This window comes from Eucyclogobius newberryi, unplaced genomic scaffold, assembly GCF_026437365.1.
Source record: "Eucyclogobius newberryi isolate DKJ021-1_F unplaced genomic scaffold, fEucNew1.0.hap1 SCAF_12, whole genome shotgun sequence".
Taxonomy (NCBI): domain Eukaryota; kingdom Metazoa; phylum Chordata; class Actinopteri; order Gobiiformes; family Gobiidae; genus Eucyclogobius; species Eucyclogobius newberryi.
The window spans coordinates 9,482,794-9,505,586 of record NW_027315746.1 but is presented as its reverse complement, the minus strand read 5'-3'; the positions used below and the strand labels follow the sequence as shown (position 1 = coordinate 9,505,586).

General features: G+C 40.1%; 1 protein-coding gene across 1 annotated transcript; it reads right to left on the bottom strand.

Moving 5' to 3' along the window:
* Nucleotides 1–66: 66 nt before the first annotated feature.
* On the bottom strand, nucleotides 67–22,588 carry dcaf8 (DDB1 and CUL4 associated factor 8). Its single transcript, XM_072440726.1, has 14 exons — nucleotides 22,573–22,588; nucleotides 20,949–21,022; nucleotides 16,808–16,903; nucleotides 14,613–14,917; nucleotides 13,431–13,778; nucleotides 12,420–12,560; nucleotides 12,057–12,151; nucleotides 9,344–9,454; nucleotides 9,102–9,232; nucleotides 7,816–7,923; nucleotides 7,603–7,733; nucleotides 4,547–4,666; nucleotides 1,669–1,785; nucleotides 67–206 (listed from the first exon to the last, which is right to left on the bottom strand). The coding sequence occupies exons 2-14, from the start codon at nucleotides 20,983–20,985 to the stop codon at nucleotides 99–101; spliced, it is 1,848 nt and encodes a 615-aa protein (XP_072296827.1). The 5' UTR covers nucleotides 20,986–21,022; nucleotides 22,573–22,588; the 3' UTR covers nucleotides 67–98.
* Nucleotides 22,589–22,793: the final 205 nt, after the last annotated feature.

Below are 22,793 nucleotides of genomic sequence, written 5' to 3'. Positions count from 1 at the left end.
GTCTGTACGTTTACTCTCTTGCAGTGGGCGTGTCTGTATGTTTACTCTTTTGCAGTGGGCGTGTCTGATAGTGTGGTTAGTCGCCGTGTGACCGCGGCTCATGACGACATGCACTGGACGTGGTCTGGGCCGCCCTCCTCTTCGTCTGACGAGTCCGGGGAGCTCCACGACTCGTCTGTGTCGACGTCGGCTCCTTCACGACGGGCCTGAGGCGACACAAACGGGACAAGTGTTTTATCGGGATCCGCCTCATGTTCTAGCAGCTCGTCCTGACACATTTCCAACCATTTGAATGATTAAAGAAAATTCCAGTTTGTCAATTTTCTACACTGACAATACAAAATAATAGTACTTTATTTTCTCTGTTCTCTCCCTGTGGTGTTTTACCAGCTCTGATCATTCTCAAGATAATTTAAAAACGTTTCAGGACTGTGACGTTTTGTCCTTTTTTGTGATTTTCTTGTTGTTTTCATCACTCAAGACCTCAAGTGGGAGATCACCATCAGCTCCCTCACAGGGAAGGTCCAGCAGAGGACGTACTTCCTGTGGCAGCTGAGGAAAGACAAGATGATAGTGCAGTTCTACACGGCCATCTCCTCCTCCATCACCTCTTCCATCACCTCCTCCATCTCCTCCTCCATCACCTCTTCCATCACCTCCTCCATCTCCTCCTCCATCACCTCCTCCATCACCTCCTCCATCTCCTCCTCCATCACCTCTTCCATCACCTCTTCCATCACCTCCTCCATCACCTCCTCCATCACCTCCTCCATCTCCTCCTCCATCTCCTCCTCCATCTCCTCCTCCATCACCTCTTCCATCTCCTCCTCCATCACCTCCTCCATCACCTCTTCCATCACCTCCTCCATCACCTCCTCCATCACCTCTTCCATCTCCTCCTCCATCACCTCTTCCATCACCTCCTCCATCTCCTCCTCCATCACCTCCTCCATCTCCTCCTCCATCTCCTCCTCCATCTCCTCCTCCATCACCTCTTCCATCTCCTCCTCCATCACCTCCTCCATCACCTCTTCCATCACCTCTTCCATCACCTCCTCCATCACCTCCTCCATCACCTCCTCCATCACCTCCTCCATCACCTCTTCCATCTCCTCCTCCATCTCCTCCTCCATCACCTCCTCCATCTCCTCCTCCATCTCCTCCTCCATCACCTCCTCCATCTCCTACTCCATCTCCTCCTCCATCTCCTCCTCCATCACCTCCTCCATCACCTCCTCCATCACCTCCTCCATCACCGTGTGGTACGCTGGAGCCACAGCCAGGGACAAACAGAGACTACAGCACCCTCTGATGAGAAGGTGATCGGCTGCAGACTTCCATCTCTGCAGGACCTGTACGTCTCCAGGGCTCTGAGACGAGCAGGTCGGATCACAGCCGACCCTTCTCACCCTGGACACGGACTATTTGAGCCACTCCCCTCAGGCAGGAGGCCACTCCCCTCAGGCAGGAGGCCACTCCCCTCAGGCAGGAGGCCACTCCCCTCAGGCAGGAGGCCAAATATCGTAGTAAATATCGCCCACTTCTACACACGAAATGCTCCAGTTTTCATATATTGGAACAGAAGGTTGATATAATAATCATCGTGGCTTAAAACATTAGAACACATGGACGTGGCAGTTCTAAACTCTTGATGCTCTTCTTGCTCACCCTCTGCGGCCGCCGGTTCCTCATGTGTCGCATCAGGAACCACAGCAGCTGAGTGTCGTACTGGTCGCCATGACGAACGCTGTCCTCGTCTCGCTCACGCTTGTTTTTCTTCATCACCTGAGAACGCACCGGAGTCAGGGATCAAACAGCTCGAGGAAATACACGACCGCTCACTAGTTTCTCTGAGGGTCAACTGTCGGAGTTTCACTTAATTGTCATTTGTTGGAGTTTCGATAAATTGCTTCTTATTCCAAGCCATGTAGTGTTATGATTATTCTGTCATGTTCATACCATTATTCAAGTTTTTTCTGGATTCCTTCATTTGCTTTCTTTCACAAATCCGGCTTTATAAAATCAAATTTAGAATGAAAAAAGTAGTAGCTTGGACCATTTTGGAGTCTATATTGAACTGAAATTACTCATCGTTGCCATCTACAATTCCCACTATTATTATTAATGGGTTTGATATTATTATTATCATCATTATTGGGTTTATTATTATTTTAGGTTTAATATCATTATTTTGGGGTTTATTATTTTTTATTTTTAAGTTATTATTTTTGTGTTTATTATTTTTTATAATTTTTGGGTTCATTATTATTAATATTCTCGGGTTTATTATTATCATTATTATTATTATTATTATTATTGAGATTATTATCATCATTATTATTATTAGGCCCGAGCGCCACAAGCTGGCGAGAGGCCTATTAATCTCGTAAGGCCGTGCGAAGCACGGCTGCGAAAGTGCGCACGTAGTGCGCACAAAATCGAGCGCGAAGCGCTCGCCCACTTCCAAACACTCACTAACGCACTCCTCCACTCATGCACGCCCCGTGCATACTAATTAGTTGTAGGAAAATGGAACATTACCGTTGTAAACGGGCGAAGCCCGTGCAAAAGTTCGCACTAAACGAGCACTTTACATTGGGATGACGACCGCGAAGCGGTCGTCATCCCCATATAAAGCACTCATTTGCGCTAAGTAGCTCACGAATACGTTCCCCATCTCTTGCATGTTCCGTGCATATAAGCATGTAAGGCAAAAATTGAACATTATTACTGTATAGAGGGCCAAAAACACAAAGTGGGCGGAGCCCACTCAAAATTATCGAAAGTACCCGTCAGTGACCAGGGACCCACACCATGAGGTAGGAAAGCGCGAGCGCTTTCCGAAAATGTATAGTTTATGATATTTGAAAAATGGGAAACATTGTTTTCGCATCGGAATATTATTCTTTCTTTCTTTCTTCTTCTTCTTCTTCTTCTCGGGACCAACCCCCCTATTTTTCACCCAGTGAACATTGACGAAAAGTCACAAAAATTTGCACGCCTCTAAAAATCGTGCCTCTCTACATTCTGGCTATTTCCCTTTTCTAAAATTAAAAAAATTGGCGCGTCAGCGCCCCCAAATGTACCAAAAATGCATTGAGAGATGGGAAATGACCCAAAAAAAATCTGATCGTAGAATCATGAAATTTGGCGCAGAGGTAGATGGTGACAAGAGAAGTAAAAAATATTATTACGGCAACGCCGTCCGCCCAACCAAATGTCGGCCATATTGCTTCAAAAATGGCTAAACATGATTTTGGAGTTTTTCCAAACGTCGTACTTTTACGAACTCCTCCCAGGGCGTTGGCCCTAAAAAGCTGAAATTTGGTGAAAATGCTACTGAGGAGTGGGACATCAAAAGTTATCCAAATTACATTGATACCTCTCACGGTCTCTGTGCGGCGAAGCCGCAAACTGTAGCTAGAATTTCAGAAATCTCCCATATTTAAAATTTCTGCCGTTTGCGCAGATAAAGTCCGAATTGCGTCAAATTAGAATCAGTTGTTAAACTCTTTGCCCTAAACCCACTTGAAGTGAAATAAATTCATTTGGCGCCACAGCGCCCCCTACAGATTTTATATGGAGGTTAAATGTTTAGTTTTGCGAAATTATATGAAATTTGACACACAACTCAATTTTAGCATCCCCATCAAAAAAGTCAATGAGACCCATGTCATAATTGTTATGGCGTTGCCGTAACGATGACCGAAACCATCCATGTTATTCCAATGGGGAAATCGCCAGAACATGTTTACACTTTATACTTTCACAAACTCCTCTTAGGGCGTTAGCCCTATTAACCTGAAATTTGGTGAGACTCATCTTCAGGACCATCAAAAGTGATCCACATTTTTATTCAAAGAGTCACGGTGTCCGTGCGGCAAAGCCGCACATTGTGCCAAGAATTCAAAATAAAATTGCTTTTTGATGGTAAAACAAAGGGGAGAAGATGTGACAGCGTCACAGATTCAGCAGTAGGCGTAATAAAAGGACAATTGGGGCGCGTTAGCGCCCCCTCCTCTTGCGGCGTGGCGGCGGCGTGGCGAGGGCCGATCATTGCCGCTTGCGGCTATATTTGGATTTATTATTACTATTCTTGGGTTCATCATTATTAATATTCTTGGGTTTATTATCATCATTATTATTGGATTTCTTATTATTATCATCATCATCATCATCATCATCATCATCATCATCATCATCATCATCATCATCATCATCATCATCATCATCATCATCATCATCATCATCATCATCATCATCGATTAACCAAACAATCTTGACATCTCAACTGCCAATATAATACAATCTTCTGTTTGTCTTGTGTGTTTTGAATTATCTTATATGGACCGCTTGAGTCTGAAATAAAGAATAAATAAAATAATGTATAAATAAGACAATTACACTTTCAGGAAAATGTGTCTCATTTCAAACTAAATTCTTTTGAAAACTAGTCTGAAACGAGCTTTAAACCCGAGCGTTTCAGTCAATAAAGCGAGTCTGTTCTTTCTAGAGTGACTGGTTCTCTTTGGTGCAGGACACTTACCTCTTTGAGTCCTTCTAGTGTGGTGGGGGCCTCTGCCGTCGGGGCCCACAGTTTGATGTCGTGGTCTAAGCCGCTGGTGGCCATCCCGGGGAGGTGCGGGTGTGGCTCCAAACAGTTCACCTGGACACAGACACAAACGGTCAGAAAACACTCGGGTGTCAGGTATAAACCAGGCTTAAAACAAGAGTAAACTAAGCAAATTAAACTAAAGCGAGGCCGGATTCCTCATGGAAGTCGGGCTGCAACAAACTACTATTTTAGAAGTCGACTTGGGAAACAAATAAAGGCTTAAATATGGTGCTCGAAGACATCAAGATGGAGAATATTTACCGTATTTTCCGGACTATAAGTTGCACCTTTTGTCATAGTTTTGGCCGGGGTGCAACTTATATTTATACTTATACTCCGGAGCGACTTATATGTGATATTACTTGTTATTTTCACACTTGCAACTGCATTTCATACTCCAGTACGACTTATACATGTTTTTTCTGGCTGGTGCGACTTATAGTCCAGAAAATACGGTACATGTTTGTTATAAAAGAGGTCAATTTGTATGCGTTTTATAATCAGTCAAGTCCAGATAATGATTATTTTCTACTAATTAGTCAATTAACTGTTGCAGCCCTAGTGATGAGCTTTGACTTATGTCGCTTTAAATTTGGTCAAAAACTGTGTAAAACTGACTGAAATCGAACAAAAACCACAACTGGTGCTTCAAATCATGTAGAAGATGGTTGAACTAAAACAAGGAATAAATAAATGGGTTGATTTCCCTTTTTTTTTTTTTTTTAAAGAGCAGTGGTTCTCAAACTTTTCACACCGAGTTCCACCTAAGAAAATATTTGAAGTATCTAAACCACGTCAATAACAATTTGAGCGTCACAATAACAAACCGTCACATTAAGCCCGACACAGGAGGATCTCTGTAAACCCTTTTCTAAATGAACACATTGTCCAAAAAAAACCTGACTACCGTATTTTGTGCTTAGAAAATGTCACAACCGTCACAAAGAAACGGATGACACAAAAAATGCAAAAAAGCTCAAAGACGGGACGGACAAAATGTTGCTTAACTCTAAATTCTTGATCGTCGATTAACTCTAAATTCTTGATCGTCGATTTACTCTAAATTCTTGATCGTCGATTAACTCTAAATTCTTGATCGTCGATTTACTCTAAATTCTTGATCGTCGATTAACTCTAAATTCTTGAACGTCGATTAACTCTAAATTCTTGAACGTCGATTAACTCTAAATTCTTGAACGTCGATTAACTCTAAATTCTTGAACGTCGATTAACTCTAAATTCTTGAACGTCGATTAACTCTAAATTCTTGAACGTCGATTAACTCTAAATTCTTGAACGTCGATTAACTCTAAATTCTTGAACGTCGTTAACTCTAAATTCTTGAACGTCGGTTAACTCTAAATTCTTGAACGTCGATTAACTCTAAATTCTTGAACGTCGATTAACTCTAAATTCTTGAACGTCGATTAACTCTAAATTCTTGAACGTCGATTAACTCTAAATTCTTGAACGTCGATTAACTCTAAATTCTTGAACGTCGTTAACTCTAAATTCTTGATCGTCGATTAACTCTAAATTCTTGAACGTCGTTAACTCTAAATTCTTGATCGTCGATTAACTCTAAATTCTTGATCGTCGATTAACTCTAAATTCTTGAACGTCGATTAACTCTAAATTCTTGAACGTCGATTAACTCTAAATTCTTGATCGTCGATTAACTCTAAATTCTTGATCGTCGATTAACTCTAAATTCTTGATCGTCGATTAACTCTAAATTCTTGATCGTCGATTAACTCTAAATTCTTGAACGTCGATTAACTCTAAATTCTTGAACGTCGATTAACTCTAAATTCTTGAACGTCGTTAACTCTAAATTCTTGAACGTCGATTAACTCTAAATTCTTGAACGTCGATTAACTCTAAATTCTTGAACGTCGATTAACTCTAAATTCTTGAACGTCGATTAACTAAATTCTTGAACGTCGATTAACTCTAAATTCTTGATCGTCGTTAACTCTAAATTCTTGATCGTCGATTAACTCTAAATTCTTGAACGTCGATTAACTCTAAATTCTTGAACGTCGATTAACTCTAAATTCTTGAACGTCGATTAACTCTAAATTCTTGATCGTCGATTAACTCTAAATTCTTGAACGTCGATTAACTCTAAATTCTTGAACGTCGATTAACTCTAAATTCTTGATCGTCGATTAACTCTAAATTCTTGATCGTCGATTAACTCTAAATTCTTGAACGTCGATTAACTCTAAATTCTTGAACGTCGTTAACTCTAAATTCTTGAACGTCGTTAACTCTAAATTCTTGAACGTCGATTAACTCTAAATTCTTGAACGTCGATTAACTCTAAATTCTTGAACGTCGATTAACTCTAAATTCTTGAACGTCGATTAACTCTAAATTCTTGAACGTCGATTAACTCTAAATTCTTGATCGTCGATTAACTCTAAATTCTTGATCGTCGATTAACTCTAAATTCTTGATCGTCGATTAACTCTAAATTCTTGAACGTCGATTAACTCTAAATTCTTGAACGTCGATTAACTCTAAATTCTTGAACGTCGATTAACTCTAAATTCTTGAACGTCGATTAACTCTAAATTCTTGAACGTCGATTAACTCTAAATTCTTGAACGTCGATTAACTCTAAATTCTTGAACGTCGTTAACTCTAAATTCTTGAACGTCGATTAACTCTAAATTCTTGATCGTCGATTAACTCTAAATTCTTGAACGTCGATTAACTCTAAATTCTTGAACGTCGATTAACTCTAAATTCTTGAACGTCGATTAACTCTAAATTCTTGATCGTCGATTAACTCTAAATTCTTGAACGTCGTTAACTCTAAATTCTTGAACCTTTTTAGCTCTAAATTCTTGAACCTCTATTACCTCTAAATTCAGCACATATATTGACCTTCAGAGGACTCCGTTTGAGAACCACCGCCACGTCGCCCGGACAAAAAAAAAGTGGCGCTTTGAAAGGCGACGTCTGCGTGTTTGACTCACCACGCCCCCTCTGTCGCCCTCCATGAACTGCACGATGCGCGCCGAGTACTTGTCCCACAGGTAGATGTGTCCGCAGTCGCTGCCGCTGACCACGAACTCGCTGCAGGGGCCGTAGAAGTTCACCCCCTTCACTGTGGCACAAACACAACGACAGTGAGTACTCGGGCACGTTGGCGATTACGAGAAAGAGGCGTTGGAAGCGGAATGCCGGACCTGTAGCGTTGTTGCGGTGCCCTTTGTAGCGTCGGAGGTAGTCGGCCCCGTCGCTGTGGTTCGAGTCGAATAAATAAATGTCCTCGTCGTTGTAACTGGCCAGGAGCTCTGGACAAGGAGGAAATGGTCAACGTTTGGTCATTTTATTTAAGACTGAACTGCAACAAAGACACAGAAAAATAACAACTTATATTCAGAACTTGTTTTCTTGACAAAAACTTTAATCTGATCATTAATCTTCACCTCAAAACATAACTTGTAGAAAGGGTCTGAGATGGATTTGTGTCATTTGTGTTACCGTTAAACATGATTAATATATAATTTGTTAACAATTGTGACAAATTGAAACATTCTTATGGAGCTAGGGCCATAAACAGAGCTGAATTTAAATGTTTTTTTTTCTGTACTAAATAAAACTGAATGTATTTATTTTTGTAGCTAAAAGGAAGCTTAAACTTTCCTCAAAACTACTTCAGCATGTTAATACTTCATCATTTGTGCACCCATTACCCAAAACACACAAAAATAAACTCTGAAATGTGACGTTTCTGAGCTTTAAAATTAAGCATCTCATGTTCTCTGGGGGTGGAAGTGGGTGAAAATATTTGTGTTCTCAAAATGGCGAATGGGATCAGTATCGGAAGTTAGGGAATCGATACTGTGTTCATTGTATTTTCCAGTATCGGTATCAATGCACCAATACTTGTGACGATTGTGTAAATATACAGCCACCACTCTTCTCCTTTCATTAGCAATAGAAATAATCAGATATATCAAACATTATTATCATTATTATTATTAAAATATTAGATGTATTATGTTAAATTAGTATTATTAAAATAATAGATTTATTATTTAATTATTAGTATTATTTAAAACTATTAAAATTCTAGATCTTATTATTAGATTAGTATTATTAAATGAATTATTAATATATTAGATTTAATAGTACTGAATTATTAGTATTATTAAAATATATTATTAAAAAATGCTAGATTTCTTAATTAGTATTATTAAAATATTAGATTTATTATTATTAAATTAGTATTATTACATGCATTATTAAAATATTAGATTTATTATTATTGAATTAGTGTTATTAGAAAAATATTAATATATCAGATGTATTATTATTTAATTATTAGTATTATTAAAATATTAGATTTATTATTTAATCATTAGTATTATTAAAAATATTAGAATTATTAAAATGATTATTATTAAAAACACATGGCACATCCACAACCTCCACGTTGCTATGGGTACAAACAAAGGAGTAACTGTACCTGTGCCGTCATGACTGTACACCAGGCACGTTATGTTGGTTTTGGCCTCGCTGGAAACGAGATGCGATGGACAGAACTTTTTGAGGACGCCGTTATTGTCGTTTTCATTTATCTTCCTCTGGTCGTAGATCCTGAACGCGTGTGAGGAAAAGGAGTAAAAAAGTCGTCAAACAGGGTCAATTCTTCCACAGAAGCCACAGCGTTTCAATCGAGTGTTGTTGTTGTTGTTGTTGTTTACACACCTGACATACTGATCTCTCCCGCCCACAGCAAAGTTATGCGTCGTCGCCGGGTTCACGAAGATGGTGTACAGTCCCACTTTTTTATCGCCCTCCTTCACGACCACTAGTTTACTAAAGACCGAACAGAAGACCAAACACAAGTTAGATTCAAGGTTTATTGAACGCTGCAGATTTCAAACTGTACCGTATTTCCCGCACTGGATTATAAGGCGCAGTGTCAATGAATGATCTTTTTTCAATCATTTTTCATATATAAAAAGGCGCACCGGACTATAAGTCGTTTTTTTGAGAAAATGAAATGGCTTTTAAGTGCGCCTTATAGTGCGGAAAATACGGTAATACTTTTATTTCAACAGAGGTGGGTAGTGCCAAGTTTAAATTTAAATACCAGGGTTTGTGCATTATTTAACGTTTTATCCTTCAAATCACATGAACTTAAAATGATAAATTAGATGTCACACCCCTGGGTTAAATGTTACTTGAGTAGTAATACTTTTTTCACTCGGACTTGGGTACCGTATTTTCCGGACTATACGTTGCACCTTTTTTCATTGTTTTGGCCGGGGTGCGACTTATACTTGTATTTATACTTATACGTATACTCCGGAGCGACTTATGTGTTATGTGATATTATTTGTTATTTTCACACTTACAACCGCATTTCATACTCCAGTGCAACTTATATATGTTTTTTTCTTCTCTATTATGCATTTTTTGGCTGGTGCGACTTAAACTCCGGTGCAACTTATCGTCCGGAAAATACGGTAATTCCTTGCACCACTACAGTGTACTTTCCCTTGAGTAACAGGATTTAGAAGCAACATTACTCTACAAAAGTTGAAAGGTTCAACTTCCACAAACTTATAGTTCATTTGTGAAACGCATAACAATGTCATACCGCGGAGTAACCGTTATCAAAAGTCAAATATTCATGCAATACTGAACAAACAGAAGGAGGTAGATTGCATCATTTATACTTTTTTCTCTCCAATTCATTTCAACGTTTAAAACCTGTTACCATCCACCTGTCCGCCGGCGAGCATTTTCCAAATTACAAAAGTTCTCTTCCATCATCACTTTTATTTCCGTGGTCAGTACCAGCAAGTTATACATCATTTTAAAGCTTATTTTCTCAACAAAACGAATATGTCATTGATTTACATTGAATAATATGCCCCAAGAAGCAATTGCCAATAGTTTGTGAGAAAGTCTCAACTTTTACAAACGCATGTCCTACATGTTTGCTGTTTATGACGGACGAAACGGCTTTAATTCTGTACATCCTTGTATTCAGTCTGTCCGTAAGGAATCATTGAAAAACAATATCCACTTGTATTTTTCCTGAAGTTATCCGATTTCGAGATATTGTCAAGTAAACAAACTTTTCTTCGTATGACGATATCAGGATTAAGGCTCGTCCGCCGCATTTCTCCGTCCATAACAAATGACCTGTTTGACTTATAAGATAATGTTTGGCATCGATCTCTTCCTCAGACTGTTACCTACAGAATGAGACCATCCACACATTTTTCTGTCCATGGGTTTGTTCTCTACAGCCTCCGGAGGGAAAAAATGCGCCGCTTCCGACACGCGCATTCATGTTGTTTTTAGCCCTTAGCTTCTGCTAACAGTCAGGTAGGAGACTTTGATTGACATATTATTCTAGCCAATAAGGAGACCTTTTGAGAGGTAGGCGGGACAAAGGGTTTATTTACACAGAATTCTCCCTGTTCTCGTGCGTAAGGCTGTCAGAGCCTAGATTTTTCTGCATTTTGCGACTAGATTTTACACATCACGTTTTCTGATTTTATTAGCCTTTGGGACGCGCATTTTGTTAGATATATGTATTATATATAAAAAAAAAAATAATAATAATAATAATTTTATATATATATATATATATATATATATATATATATATATATATATATATATATATATATATATATATATATATATATATATATATATATATATATATATATATATATATATATTTATTTATTTTTTTTGTTCACCTTTTATATGGGAAATTCATGGGTAAACTCATACACATTTTCACATGTACTTCATATGTTTTATGATCATAGAGGAGCTAAAATTGTAATAAAACAGTTTGGCACAGTTGGCACATATTTGGATCACTTGTTCCGAATATACTTTTTGATACAAAAAGGTCAACAGCACCAAAATGCCTGTTCCTAGAGATCTGAAACTTTACACAGTTGTTGTCAACAAGATAAACATCATGTACAGTGAACAGCATAAGCACACAATGAAGTATGTCATGCTCAGGACCATTACAAATTGACAATATTCAGGCGAGACTAAAAAAAAAAGGATGTTTTGTTTATGTTTGGGCCTCTGTAGTGTAAGTTCTGAAGCCCTGACAGTGTGTCATGTGCACATCTGCAGAAACTAGAAGGCCTAAGCTTTCTAATGATGCATCACACTTGCATGTGGAACATAAGATCCTCTTTTAATAAGCAATGCCATTTGGGTATGTCCAACCATTGTGCACAGGGCGAAAATAGGTGGGTGGTAACAGGTTAATGAATCGGCCAATCACAAAAAAACACACAAAAATTGTCTGCTAATTCATGGATTACTTTGTTTTTTTGCCTGTTGAGTGTTTTTTTTTAAATTGTATTTATTAAACCGTTATTTAAGCAGGAAAGCGCCGTCGTTGATCGATCTCGGGAGAATTACTCACTTGGCGGGCCGGTCTAGACGCAGGTCAATACCAAACACAACTGCGTCTTCTCCGGCCGACAGGAAAGAGCACGGCGAGTCTGGCTCAAGGGCCAACTGAAAATATCAACGCACAAAGCACAGCTACAGATTAAAGTTAAACTAAATCCTACCTATGCTTTTTGTCAAATCTACGACGATCGAGTCCATTTTATGTTGTTTTGGAGTTTTTGAATCCAAGAAACGCATCTATTTTTCATAAGGAATCCAGCGTTTCCTCAGTCTAAAGTCTCTAGACAATTTTGTTTTAGTTGTAAACCAAATCTCCAAATGATTTCCTTCAACACTTTGCTGCACTTTGTATTCAAAAATGCGACATGCTAACCTTGTGCGCCGCGCCCTTGTGCTGTGCCACTCGTTTGGTGTTTTTGCAGCGCTGCGTCGCCGAGAGCTCGGCCACTCGGATCTGTCCATCCCGAGCGCACATGGCCAGGGTCGAGTCGCCGCTGTGGGGCAGGAACTTTGCCTGCAAACGCCAGAAGTGACAACGTGAGTGCGAGCGAGTGCGCGCTACGCAACGGCACGAGCGAGTGCGCAACGGCACGAGCGAGTGCGCGCTACGCAACGGCACGAGCGAGTGCGCCCTACGCAACGGCACGAGCGAGTGCGCGCTACGCAACGGCACAAGCGAGTGCGCACTACGCAACGGCACGAGGGAGTGCGCGCTACGCAACGGCACGAGCGAGTGCGCGCTACGCAACGGCACGAGCGAGTGCGCGCTACGCAACGGCACGAGCGAGTGCGCGCTACGCAACGGCTTCAAGTTCAGAGCAGCCGGCATGAGCTCATCACAGTCTCTAAACTTTCAGCAACAGTAAGAACACCACAAAAACAACAGTAACCAATTTACTTTAAAGAGAAAAGAAGGGTATATATCGTATTAACCAGACTATAAGTCGCACCTTTTTTTTCATAGTTTTGGCTGGGGTGCGACTTATACTTATATTTATACTTATATACTTAAAACAACACATTTATCTTGTTCTTATGACGGTGCGATGCCGCGCGCGCCTGTGGGCCCATAACTTTGTAATGATTCTTCAGGCTGAGAAATTGATTTTCAGACAATAAATATTCGGGCTGCCGCATAATTAGTGGATTAATCATTGGAGCCCTAACGAGTATCCATGGGTTTCAGGTTCCTGTTTTATGCAACATTTTGAGGACTTTTCTCCATGATATTTAAATTGTTAATGGTTAATTGTCTTAATCTCTCATCATTCTGAAACCCACGACCATATATTAAACAATAAGTCAATATAGTAGTCATGGTGACAGGTCGAGCTGCCCAATCGCCACAGAAAAGACGGCACTGGTCCAACCTTCCAGTCCTCACCTGAAAGACGTTGCTCTTGTGGCCGCTGTCGAACTCCAGCTCCGCCCGCTTGACCGCCCAGTCCCAGATGATGACCCGGAGGTCGTCGCTGCCCGAGGCCAGCCGCGTGCCCGACTGGTTGAAGTGCAGCGTGTTGACACACCCGGCGTGCCGCTCCAGCCGCCCCTGCTGCTCCAGCCTCTGCACCAGCCCCCGCGCCCCGCACACGCGCCTCACGAACTGCGCCGCGTCACGCCCGACCTCCCGGGAGCGTATAGAGGGCACGGCTCGCCACACCGGGCCGCGCATGTCCCGCAGCTCCGCCCCCAGCCACGCATCCATGGCCTCGTCGTCATCGTCGTCGTCGTCCTGACAGCGAGACGGCCAAGACATTAGGATAGAGACGTATCATTTGAAATTGCATGTTTTTGTTTAGAATTATCTTTAAATAGAATTTTCACACCCATAATCATTATGGTTTTATGAATCCCAGATGGCAACTAACAATTATAGATTTAGAAGTCAACATTATCAACCAAATAAAGGTTAAATATTGTAAATAAAGAATATTTACAAATTAAATGTGTTATTGATGAAAATCAGAATTTACCAAGTCACACCTTTTTTTCTTAGTTTTGGCCGGGGTGCGACTTATACTTATTATTATACTTATATAATAAATGTGGTATTATTTGTTATTTTCACACTTGCAACCTTATTTCATACTCCAGTGAGACTTATATATGTTTTTTTTCTTCTTTATCATGCAGGTGCCGGAAAATTCAGTACAGTTCTTTTTTTGCCATTTCGATAGAAAAAAGCCTCAATTTTTGTTATAAAAATACCTTCTTGTATGTGTTTAAGAGTCTGTATAGTCTACTCCAGAGCTTATCAAAACACAACTTTTAATAGTCAATTAGTCATGATTAGTCAATTAAACATTGCAGTTTAATTGTTTAGTATATGACGTCTCTATTGGTCCATTGCACTAGTTTTGCACTATTGATAACTGTAAATTGTGTATATATTCAGACCAAGTATATTTTAGTTGTAAATTCCAAATTGTATGCATGCCCTTTTGATATATTTTGCTACTGTTATTATTCATTGTTGTGTGTTGCACCTTATTATATTGTAATACAGGACGACTGGGTTTCAACACGAGCGACTCTAATAATCTTGCAGCGACATTCAAACATTTACATCTTTCTGCTCGTCGTCCTCCTCCTCATCGTCGTCCTCCTCCTCGGAGCTGGAGGAGTGGTTGGCGCCCCCTCCTGGCCGGTTCCTCTTCCGCGCGGCTCTTTTGGCGGCGTCTCTGGCTCTGGTGCGCTCTCGCCGGCCTCCCTCGCTCTCTCGCTCCCCGTCCTCCGTCAGGGAGAACAGCCCGCTGCCGTCCATGCTGTCCGTGTCCTCCTCGTCGTCGTGGTTGTTGTTGTTGTCGCCGTCCCCGCCCCCAGCGTCCGGCATCGGCTTGTCCCGCGAGCCCTCTCCCGTTTCTGTTGGCGCTGCACACGGGGAAACCGCCACGCCATTACCACGACAGACTCTGGACTATGTGGCACCAGAAGACGCCCGTGTACTACTAGTACTACTACAACTACATAGTAGAAAAAGCTTCAGTTGTAGTCATCTGGACTCGGTTAGAAAAAAATAGACGTTTCGACTCTCATCCAAGAGTCATTGTCAATAAGAGAATTTAGGTCGAGAACTCAGATATTTATACTATTCTGTGGCAAGTCCAGCCCATTGGGAGGAGCCTTCCTGAAGTGGAACGAGTTTGTTGTTTGTTTCAACCGAAACTTACCCCCTTGTATCTACCGAGATGCCTATTCAGTCCTTTAATGGGCTATTAGTCTCCTCTTTGTCTTTGTGAGACCCTGGCTCACCCACCCTGAGTACCTGATTCACATATAAATGTCCTGGTCCTGGTCCTCTACCTCTCCAGGGGTTCAGTAACCCATTATAGATACCAGGAAGATTGAATCTTAGCCCTCCATTTCTGTTTAAAGAAGGTCTTTCTTTTTTAACAAAAATAGCTTCCTTGACTCCTCTTTCAAACCATCTTTTCTCCCTGCTTAAAACCTTCACCTCACCGTCTTCAAACGAGTGATTAGAGGCTTCAAGATGGAGATGCACGGCGCTCTGTGGTCCTGAACTTGTATTTCTTCTGTGCTGATAAAGCCTCTTGTGCAGAGGCTGTTTAGTCTCACCTATGTAACGTTCTTTACAACTTTCTTCACTGCATTGGATAGAATAAACTACATTGCTCTGTTTTTGAGTCGGCAACTTGTCCTTAGGATGAACCAGTTTTTGTCTTAGTGTTACCTGGTTTAAAATAAACAGGAACTTAAGCAGGGAGAAAAGATGGTTTGAAAGAGGAGTTAAGGAAGGTTCCTCCAATGGGCTGGTCTTACCACAGAATAGTATAAATATCTGAGTTCTCAACCTAAATTCTCTTATTGACAATGACTCTTGGATGAGAGTCGAAACGTCTAATTCTTTCTAACCGAGTCCAGATGACTACAACTGAAGCCTTTTCTACAATGGAACACGCCTGGACGAATGAGCGATTACACCGACATACTACAACTACAGTTTGGGTTGATTTAAATAAAAACTAATTGGAAACCTTCTTTTCTCCACTGAGTTGTCGTTTTGCCAGGAATTAATGGATGACTCATTGGAACTAAAATGCAGTTAAGATAAATATGTTGAAAATTTTGCTAACAAATTATGAAAAATTCTGTCATTTTTTAAGTTTATAATTTGACTTCCTGTTTTAATTGCTTACATCACACTAGGAAATTACCACGCAAACACAGGGCAAAAACTCATCTAATGTCACTATTTTTATGAGAACGCCTTTATTTTAATATGAAAGCGCCTTTATTGTGTTGAATTAATGTTTAGAGGGTTAAAAAAGTAGTTTCTTTTGTTTAAATTATTCATTCCGGGCAAAGCAGTAACACTTTCATCACACAAGCAGCACCAAATAAAGTATTTTAATATGTTGTAAATTGATGTAAAGTTCCTACAGAATGCTGAACTAACTTTCAATTGCTCTTGTTCCTCTAAGGATGGAATCTAAAATAATATATTTAGTTGTAATATGGATAATGCTTAGATAATACATCATATTTTCCCGCTTTTTACACAGCGCGAGTCGTGTGGTCCTTTGTCAACTTTTTTTTAAATTGTGTTTTTATTTATTCATGCCAATTTGTCCATTTCATAGTTTAATTTTCACTGATTTCTTCATTCTGTTTTATTATTACTATGTGCAGCGTATTAGAAGCCGCTTTTGTCAAACTGGATAAAGTGATTTGTGGGTGGGTTTTGCACTACTACTCTCCAACGCCGACTGTTGTGTTATGTAATGGACAAGTGTGATTTACCGTCTGTAATAGAAGCCCGTGTTTGTCCCTCTTTGCTCCCTGAGGCACCTCCATCTTTGTGTTGATCCTCCTCTGGATCTTTATCTTCTGTGCCACCTGAGAAAAAGACACAAGGACAAACTCAAACACAAACTCAAACTAGACTGACCCCATTGCACTCGTGTCCAGCTTTTTTAACTGATGCCACGTGGGTTGTATAAAAGGTGAGATTTATATCAGAAAACATGCTAATATTTCTATTTCCTCGCAAAGAAATCAAGACTTTTAGGGCGTTCTGTAGGTCTGCAACAAGGAATCGACCAATCGCACCTTGATAACCGTAATCTGGACTATAGAGACCCAAAAGAAATAAGAAACAAACGTTTTTATGACTCAAAATCTCAAAACATAATATAAAAAAATAAATGAAATTAAAAACAAATCCGACTTTCATCAACTAGACATTTTCTTCTCTCTAGAGAGCTTCAGTCAACATATTTACATTTATTTGGTTAAAAAAAAAAAAGTATTTCCTGACTAGAACCAGGAAGTATGATCACATTAGTCCTGTTCTCAGGTCTCTGCACTGGCTCCCTGTGGCTCAGAGAATAGACTTTAAAGCAGCTCTGCTTGTGTACAAGTCTCTCCATGGCCTAGCACCAAAGTACATCTTGGATATGTTAGTGCCATATGAACCATCTCGGACTCTGAGGACCTCAGGGACCGGCCTCTTGCTGGTGCCCAGAGTCAGGACAAAACATGGGGAATCTGCGTTTCAGTTTTATGCAGCTAAAATCTGGAACAGTCTTCCTGAAGATGTGAGACAGGCTTCTACTCTGACAATGTTCAAATCTAAGCTAAAAACAGTTTTGTTTAGCTGCGCATATGACTGAAAGGATTTTTTCTTTGCACTCTTCTCTTTTGTTTGTGATTTTATTAGTTTAGAAAATAAGTTGGATTGATAATTTTTAATTTAGTTAATTTTATTGTATTTCTGTTTCTGTAATTTCTTTGTGATTTGAATGCATTTTTCCTGCTGTGAAGCACTTTGAATTGCCTTGTGTATGAAATGTGCTCTACAAATAAACTTGCCTTGCCTTGCCTTGCCTTTGACTAATTCAGGGTTGCATTAGACCAGGGGTGGGCAATTATTTTCCTTCAAGGCAAGTAGCGGAGGGCCGGTCCACGATCATTGGTGTGAAAAAAAAAATAGGTATATATTGAAGGGAATACCAAATATTAACTTTACTAAATTGTATTAAAGGCGGTATGGACGATTTTTCAGCGATTTGAGAACGCAGGTGGAAGTGCGCATGCCACTCCCCCGTGTGGACCGATACAACACACACGTGCGTTTGTTTATTAGCGCAACGGAGCGCATCGCATCGCTCGTCTCCCGTAGATTTCTGTCCACTTCTGCGTCAGCTCGAACTGTCTTTCTCCGTCTTCATTTTGCCCCGTACACTGAGGGAACTATATTATGATAGATCCATGCGCTTAGGTACGCGGAAACATGGGGACGAGCCTGACGCGGCTGCAGGTGAGCGGTAGGTGCGTTTTATGATTGATACGTGGCAGGACAAATGATTTATCCACGCCACGAGGAAATATGATAAAAAAATTGCTGAAAAAAATCGTCCATACCACCTTTAAACTATACTTTGATTTAATAACTGAGTTATGCTTAGACTATGAAGGGTTAGTTCCATCACACGCTGGCACACACCACATTCTTGCTCTATTACGCACTTCTTGATAAGACATAGGAGGACCGCATCCTGGCAGAACAAACTCAAGGACATCTCTGCGTGATAGAATGGCGAATGGAATAATACTGAGAGAAGGCGTCAACCTTCATATCACGCCCCATATTAAAATGTATAAATTGTTTGAGCGCACAGGGACAAGGCGCGTCCGGACTACGCCCGTGTAAGTCGCCGACACATTTGATAGGGACATTTTAGGTAAGCGCTCTGGTTATCTGTATTAGTCTTGTACATGGCAGGGATTAAACATTTTCATTCTAACTCTTTTTGATTCTTGCCCCTTCTTTCATAAACGAGCATGCCAACAATATGTATATTAAATATCAAATAAAATATCACTTTTCTGTCAAATATAGGCTATTGAATCTATTATTTAATTAATTTCATGTCATCTAAGTGCAGATGTTGCAGAGTTAAAAAATATAAACTAAAATCTTTCTTGGGTCCAGATTAAAACATGACGAGGGCCCCTGGAGCTAAGATGTTTTTATTTATTTTTTTTTATAATATTTTTCATTTTTTTTACTTGGCATGTTTGGATTATAAAGACAAAGCGGTATGTGGCCCGCGGGCCGTAATTTGCCCAGGTCTGCATTAGACCCTTTAAAAGTGTGTAAACATACTAATCTAAAAAAATGGAGGAAAAAAGAAAGTAGAACATAATGTGATTTCAAATGCCACAAAATATGAAAAATCAAGGTGTTTTTGGCAAATGAAAACCACTGAGACACACGTGTGACATTAGTGCCTGCTTCAAAGACATTTACGGTTGTATTTTACATTATTTGTTCATTTAATAGGAGCTTATGGCAGACACAAGCATTTTTAATTAAGGCAAAATTGAGTTGTATGTTTTACTCGACAAATACTGAAAGAAATGTGGATCCCACAGTCATTTTTAATTTTAGCCACAGATATAACAAACGTTACGACATATTATACTTTGTGTGAAGCTCAAATACAATTTTCATATTTTGTAGAAAAAAAAAGCAAGCCAACTGACATTTCTAAGCTGGAATTTCAAAATTGTTAGTTACTTTTTGGTTAAATAAAGTGAAAACCATTACTATTTACATCTAATGTCAGTAAATAATGGATAATGCGTAATGGTCACCTTCATTCTTGAGTTTTGAACATTCTGATGACAGAGCATTTTAAAGGGTTTATATGTTGCTAATCGGGATGAAAAGATTAACCGGTTAATAATAATCATGATAATTCAGGTCACAATATAATCTTAAGAACTAAAAACTAATCATCGTGACTATTTTAGAAGCAAAATAATGTATGTTTCTATCCAATCTGGACCCCAAAAAGTACAACCAAATGTAAAGTGAGTTTTATGTGGCAATTTATATCACAACAACTTCAGAAAGTTTGATTTCATAAAGCTGATCAAGTATTAAAGGAACAGTGATGTATATGCAATTAAAGAAAACTAAGAATTCCGCTTTTATTTTGTCAGGTTCCATTGATCGTGAATAATCGTTTAAGTGCCCCCTACAGGTCGAACGACTCATTCAACTAAAATGCAGTTAAGTTTCATATAAATTTTGCTTAACAATTATTTTCAAAAATGATCCCAGAATAGCTATTTCTTTTAGGTTTACAATTTCACTTCCTGTTTGTAATTGATGACATCACACTAGGGAATTACACAGCAAACATAAAATCTCATCTAACGTCACAGTTTTTGTTATTTGACAAATGAAAATATATGAGAGCGACTTTGTTTTGTTGAATTATTGCTTAGAGGGTCAAAAAAAAGTTGTTCCTTTTGTGCAAATTACGCAAATCATTTGTCTGTCATGTAGAACCTAGTGTGATGTCATTTCCTGTCATTTTCAACAGCTTTTTCAACATTTACTCCGCAAATACCCACTTGATTGGTGTAAAACTATAATGTGTGTGCACAGCAGATATAAATACATTGAATAAAGACAAAATTTGAAAATCACTCAAACCTGCCATACATCACTTTAAATTGTGACGTTTCTTCTCACACTTATGGCGACAGTAAAATTTGACATTGTGACTGCGCTAATTGCTAATCCACTCTCTCTCACTTTTAATTAATGATAAATTGAATGAATAGAAATAAAGGCTTTGTGATTTCTGTCATGTCTTTGTGATTTTCATGCATTTTTTTTTTTCCTGTTGTGTGAAGCACTTTGGAATTGCCTCATGTACGACTTGTGCTCTACAAATAAACTTGCCTCTCTCTCTGACTTTGCAATTGATTAAAACCTCTAAATGCATAATCAGATGGCGTTATTGCAGTTCCTCTCCGTGCCCCTCTGTCCCTCACAGTCCCCGCCGGTCGCACGCGCTCAAACGTGGACCGGGGACACTCTCTGCGGCGCGTCTCGTATAAATAGTCGCGTTCTGATCCTCACCGTTAAGCGCCGTGGATTTACCGTCACCCTCGGCCATCCTCCTTCGCGTGATCAGAGCAGCACCTCGGGGCGACCTGGGACAAAACACACACACGCACAAGTTATGATCGATCCTTGCACAAGTCATGATCGATCCTTGCACAAGTCATGATCGATCCTTGCACAAGTCATGATCGGTCCTTGCACAAGTCATGATCGATCCTTGCACAAGTCATGATCGATCCTTGCACAAGTCATGATCGATCCTTGCACAAGTCATGATCGGTCCTTGCACAAGTCATGATCGATCCTTGCACAAGTCATGATCGATCCTTGCACAAGTCATGATCGATCCTTGCACAAGTCATGATCGATCCTTGCACAAGTCATGATCGGTCCTTGCACAAGTCATGATCGATCCTTGCACAAGTCATGATCGATCCTTGCACAAGTCATGATCGATCCTTGCACAAGTCATGATCGGTCCTTGCACAAGTCATGATCGGTCCTTGCACAAGTTATGATCGGTCCTCGTGCAAAAGTTGACGCACGACCCGTGGCTTTTACGCACGATCCACGGCTGTTTTACGCACGACTTTGCACGGCGTTAGTACCGCAGCGTGCCGAACACTTTAGGCCGCGTTTTATTACCTTTACGCGGTGTCAATCAAACGCCTTTCACGTCCACTCGCTCCCTGGAGTCAATTCGCAGATAATTCGGCTCGTGTCTGGCGCCGCGTTCTTCATGTTGTTTTTGTGCGAACGGGGGGGCTTTAAATGCACACGTTCCCGCACGGCTAAACACGGCTACAGCGCGCGACGTGGGGTTTTGTGCGAGTTTAAATCGTGTCCGGCTAATGCTAAGCTAACGTGCAACGCGACGAGACAGCTGTCACGCGCGTTTCTGCGGCGAGGTGTCAAAATAAAGTGTGCGACTTAAGCAGCGCGAGGCGAGATGCTAAGGAGCGTTAGCATAGCAGCTAGGCTAGCGCTGGACGCGAGGCATTTCGTTCCGTGGGGGCGTGGTTTCGTGCGTTTCGTGCGTTTTCTTTAATTATAAGTTGAATTTAAGTTATTTTATTATTATATACACTATAGTGACGATTATTGGTATTAAGGAACATCAATACAACAAAAGCAACAACAACTAATAAATACGTTAAATATTATGTACATAAAAAAAATACAAATTCATTATTTTTTTAAAGACAAAAATTAAAAAAGATAGCATTATTATAGCAATAAATAAGAATTCATAATGTTTGATTTAATTGAGGTCATACAGTGCATACAATTTATAGAGTAATCTATAATTGTTGTTCTTAATTCTCTTCAAAGTTAAATACATTGATTCAATTTAACTTTTACAAACTAATTTTGAATCTAGTCTTACTTGCTTAATAGTTTTAGTTAATTTATTTATTTTTCTTATTTATAGTTTTAGTTTCAGTTTTATTTTTGCTTATGAATACATTTTGCCATCATAATAATTAAAATGTGGTTAACCGTGTTTTAGTTTATTTAAATATTCACTGTGTTGAGGTGATATTCTGCGGTATTTATAGTTTTATAGTACGTTATGGTGCGTGAGTGACGTCGCCTTCCCCGCCGGGCGAAACGCCTGGGATCGGGAGAGTTCTCTTACCTCTGCGACGCGAAGGCCCTGACGAAGCGCACTCCTGACTCAACTCTCTCCCGTAAATGTCGCCGTCCGCGCACCGGATCGTGCAAAGCGGGCTACGGGCCGGGAGTCTGACGCCTCTGGAGGACGAAGCGGGACATGGGGGAGGCTTCAACGTGAGAGAAACGGAGCGGGAGGCGAGCTAACTGCGACCGCACAAGGCTCCGCTGCTGCGCCGCTGCTGT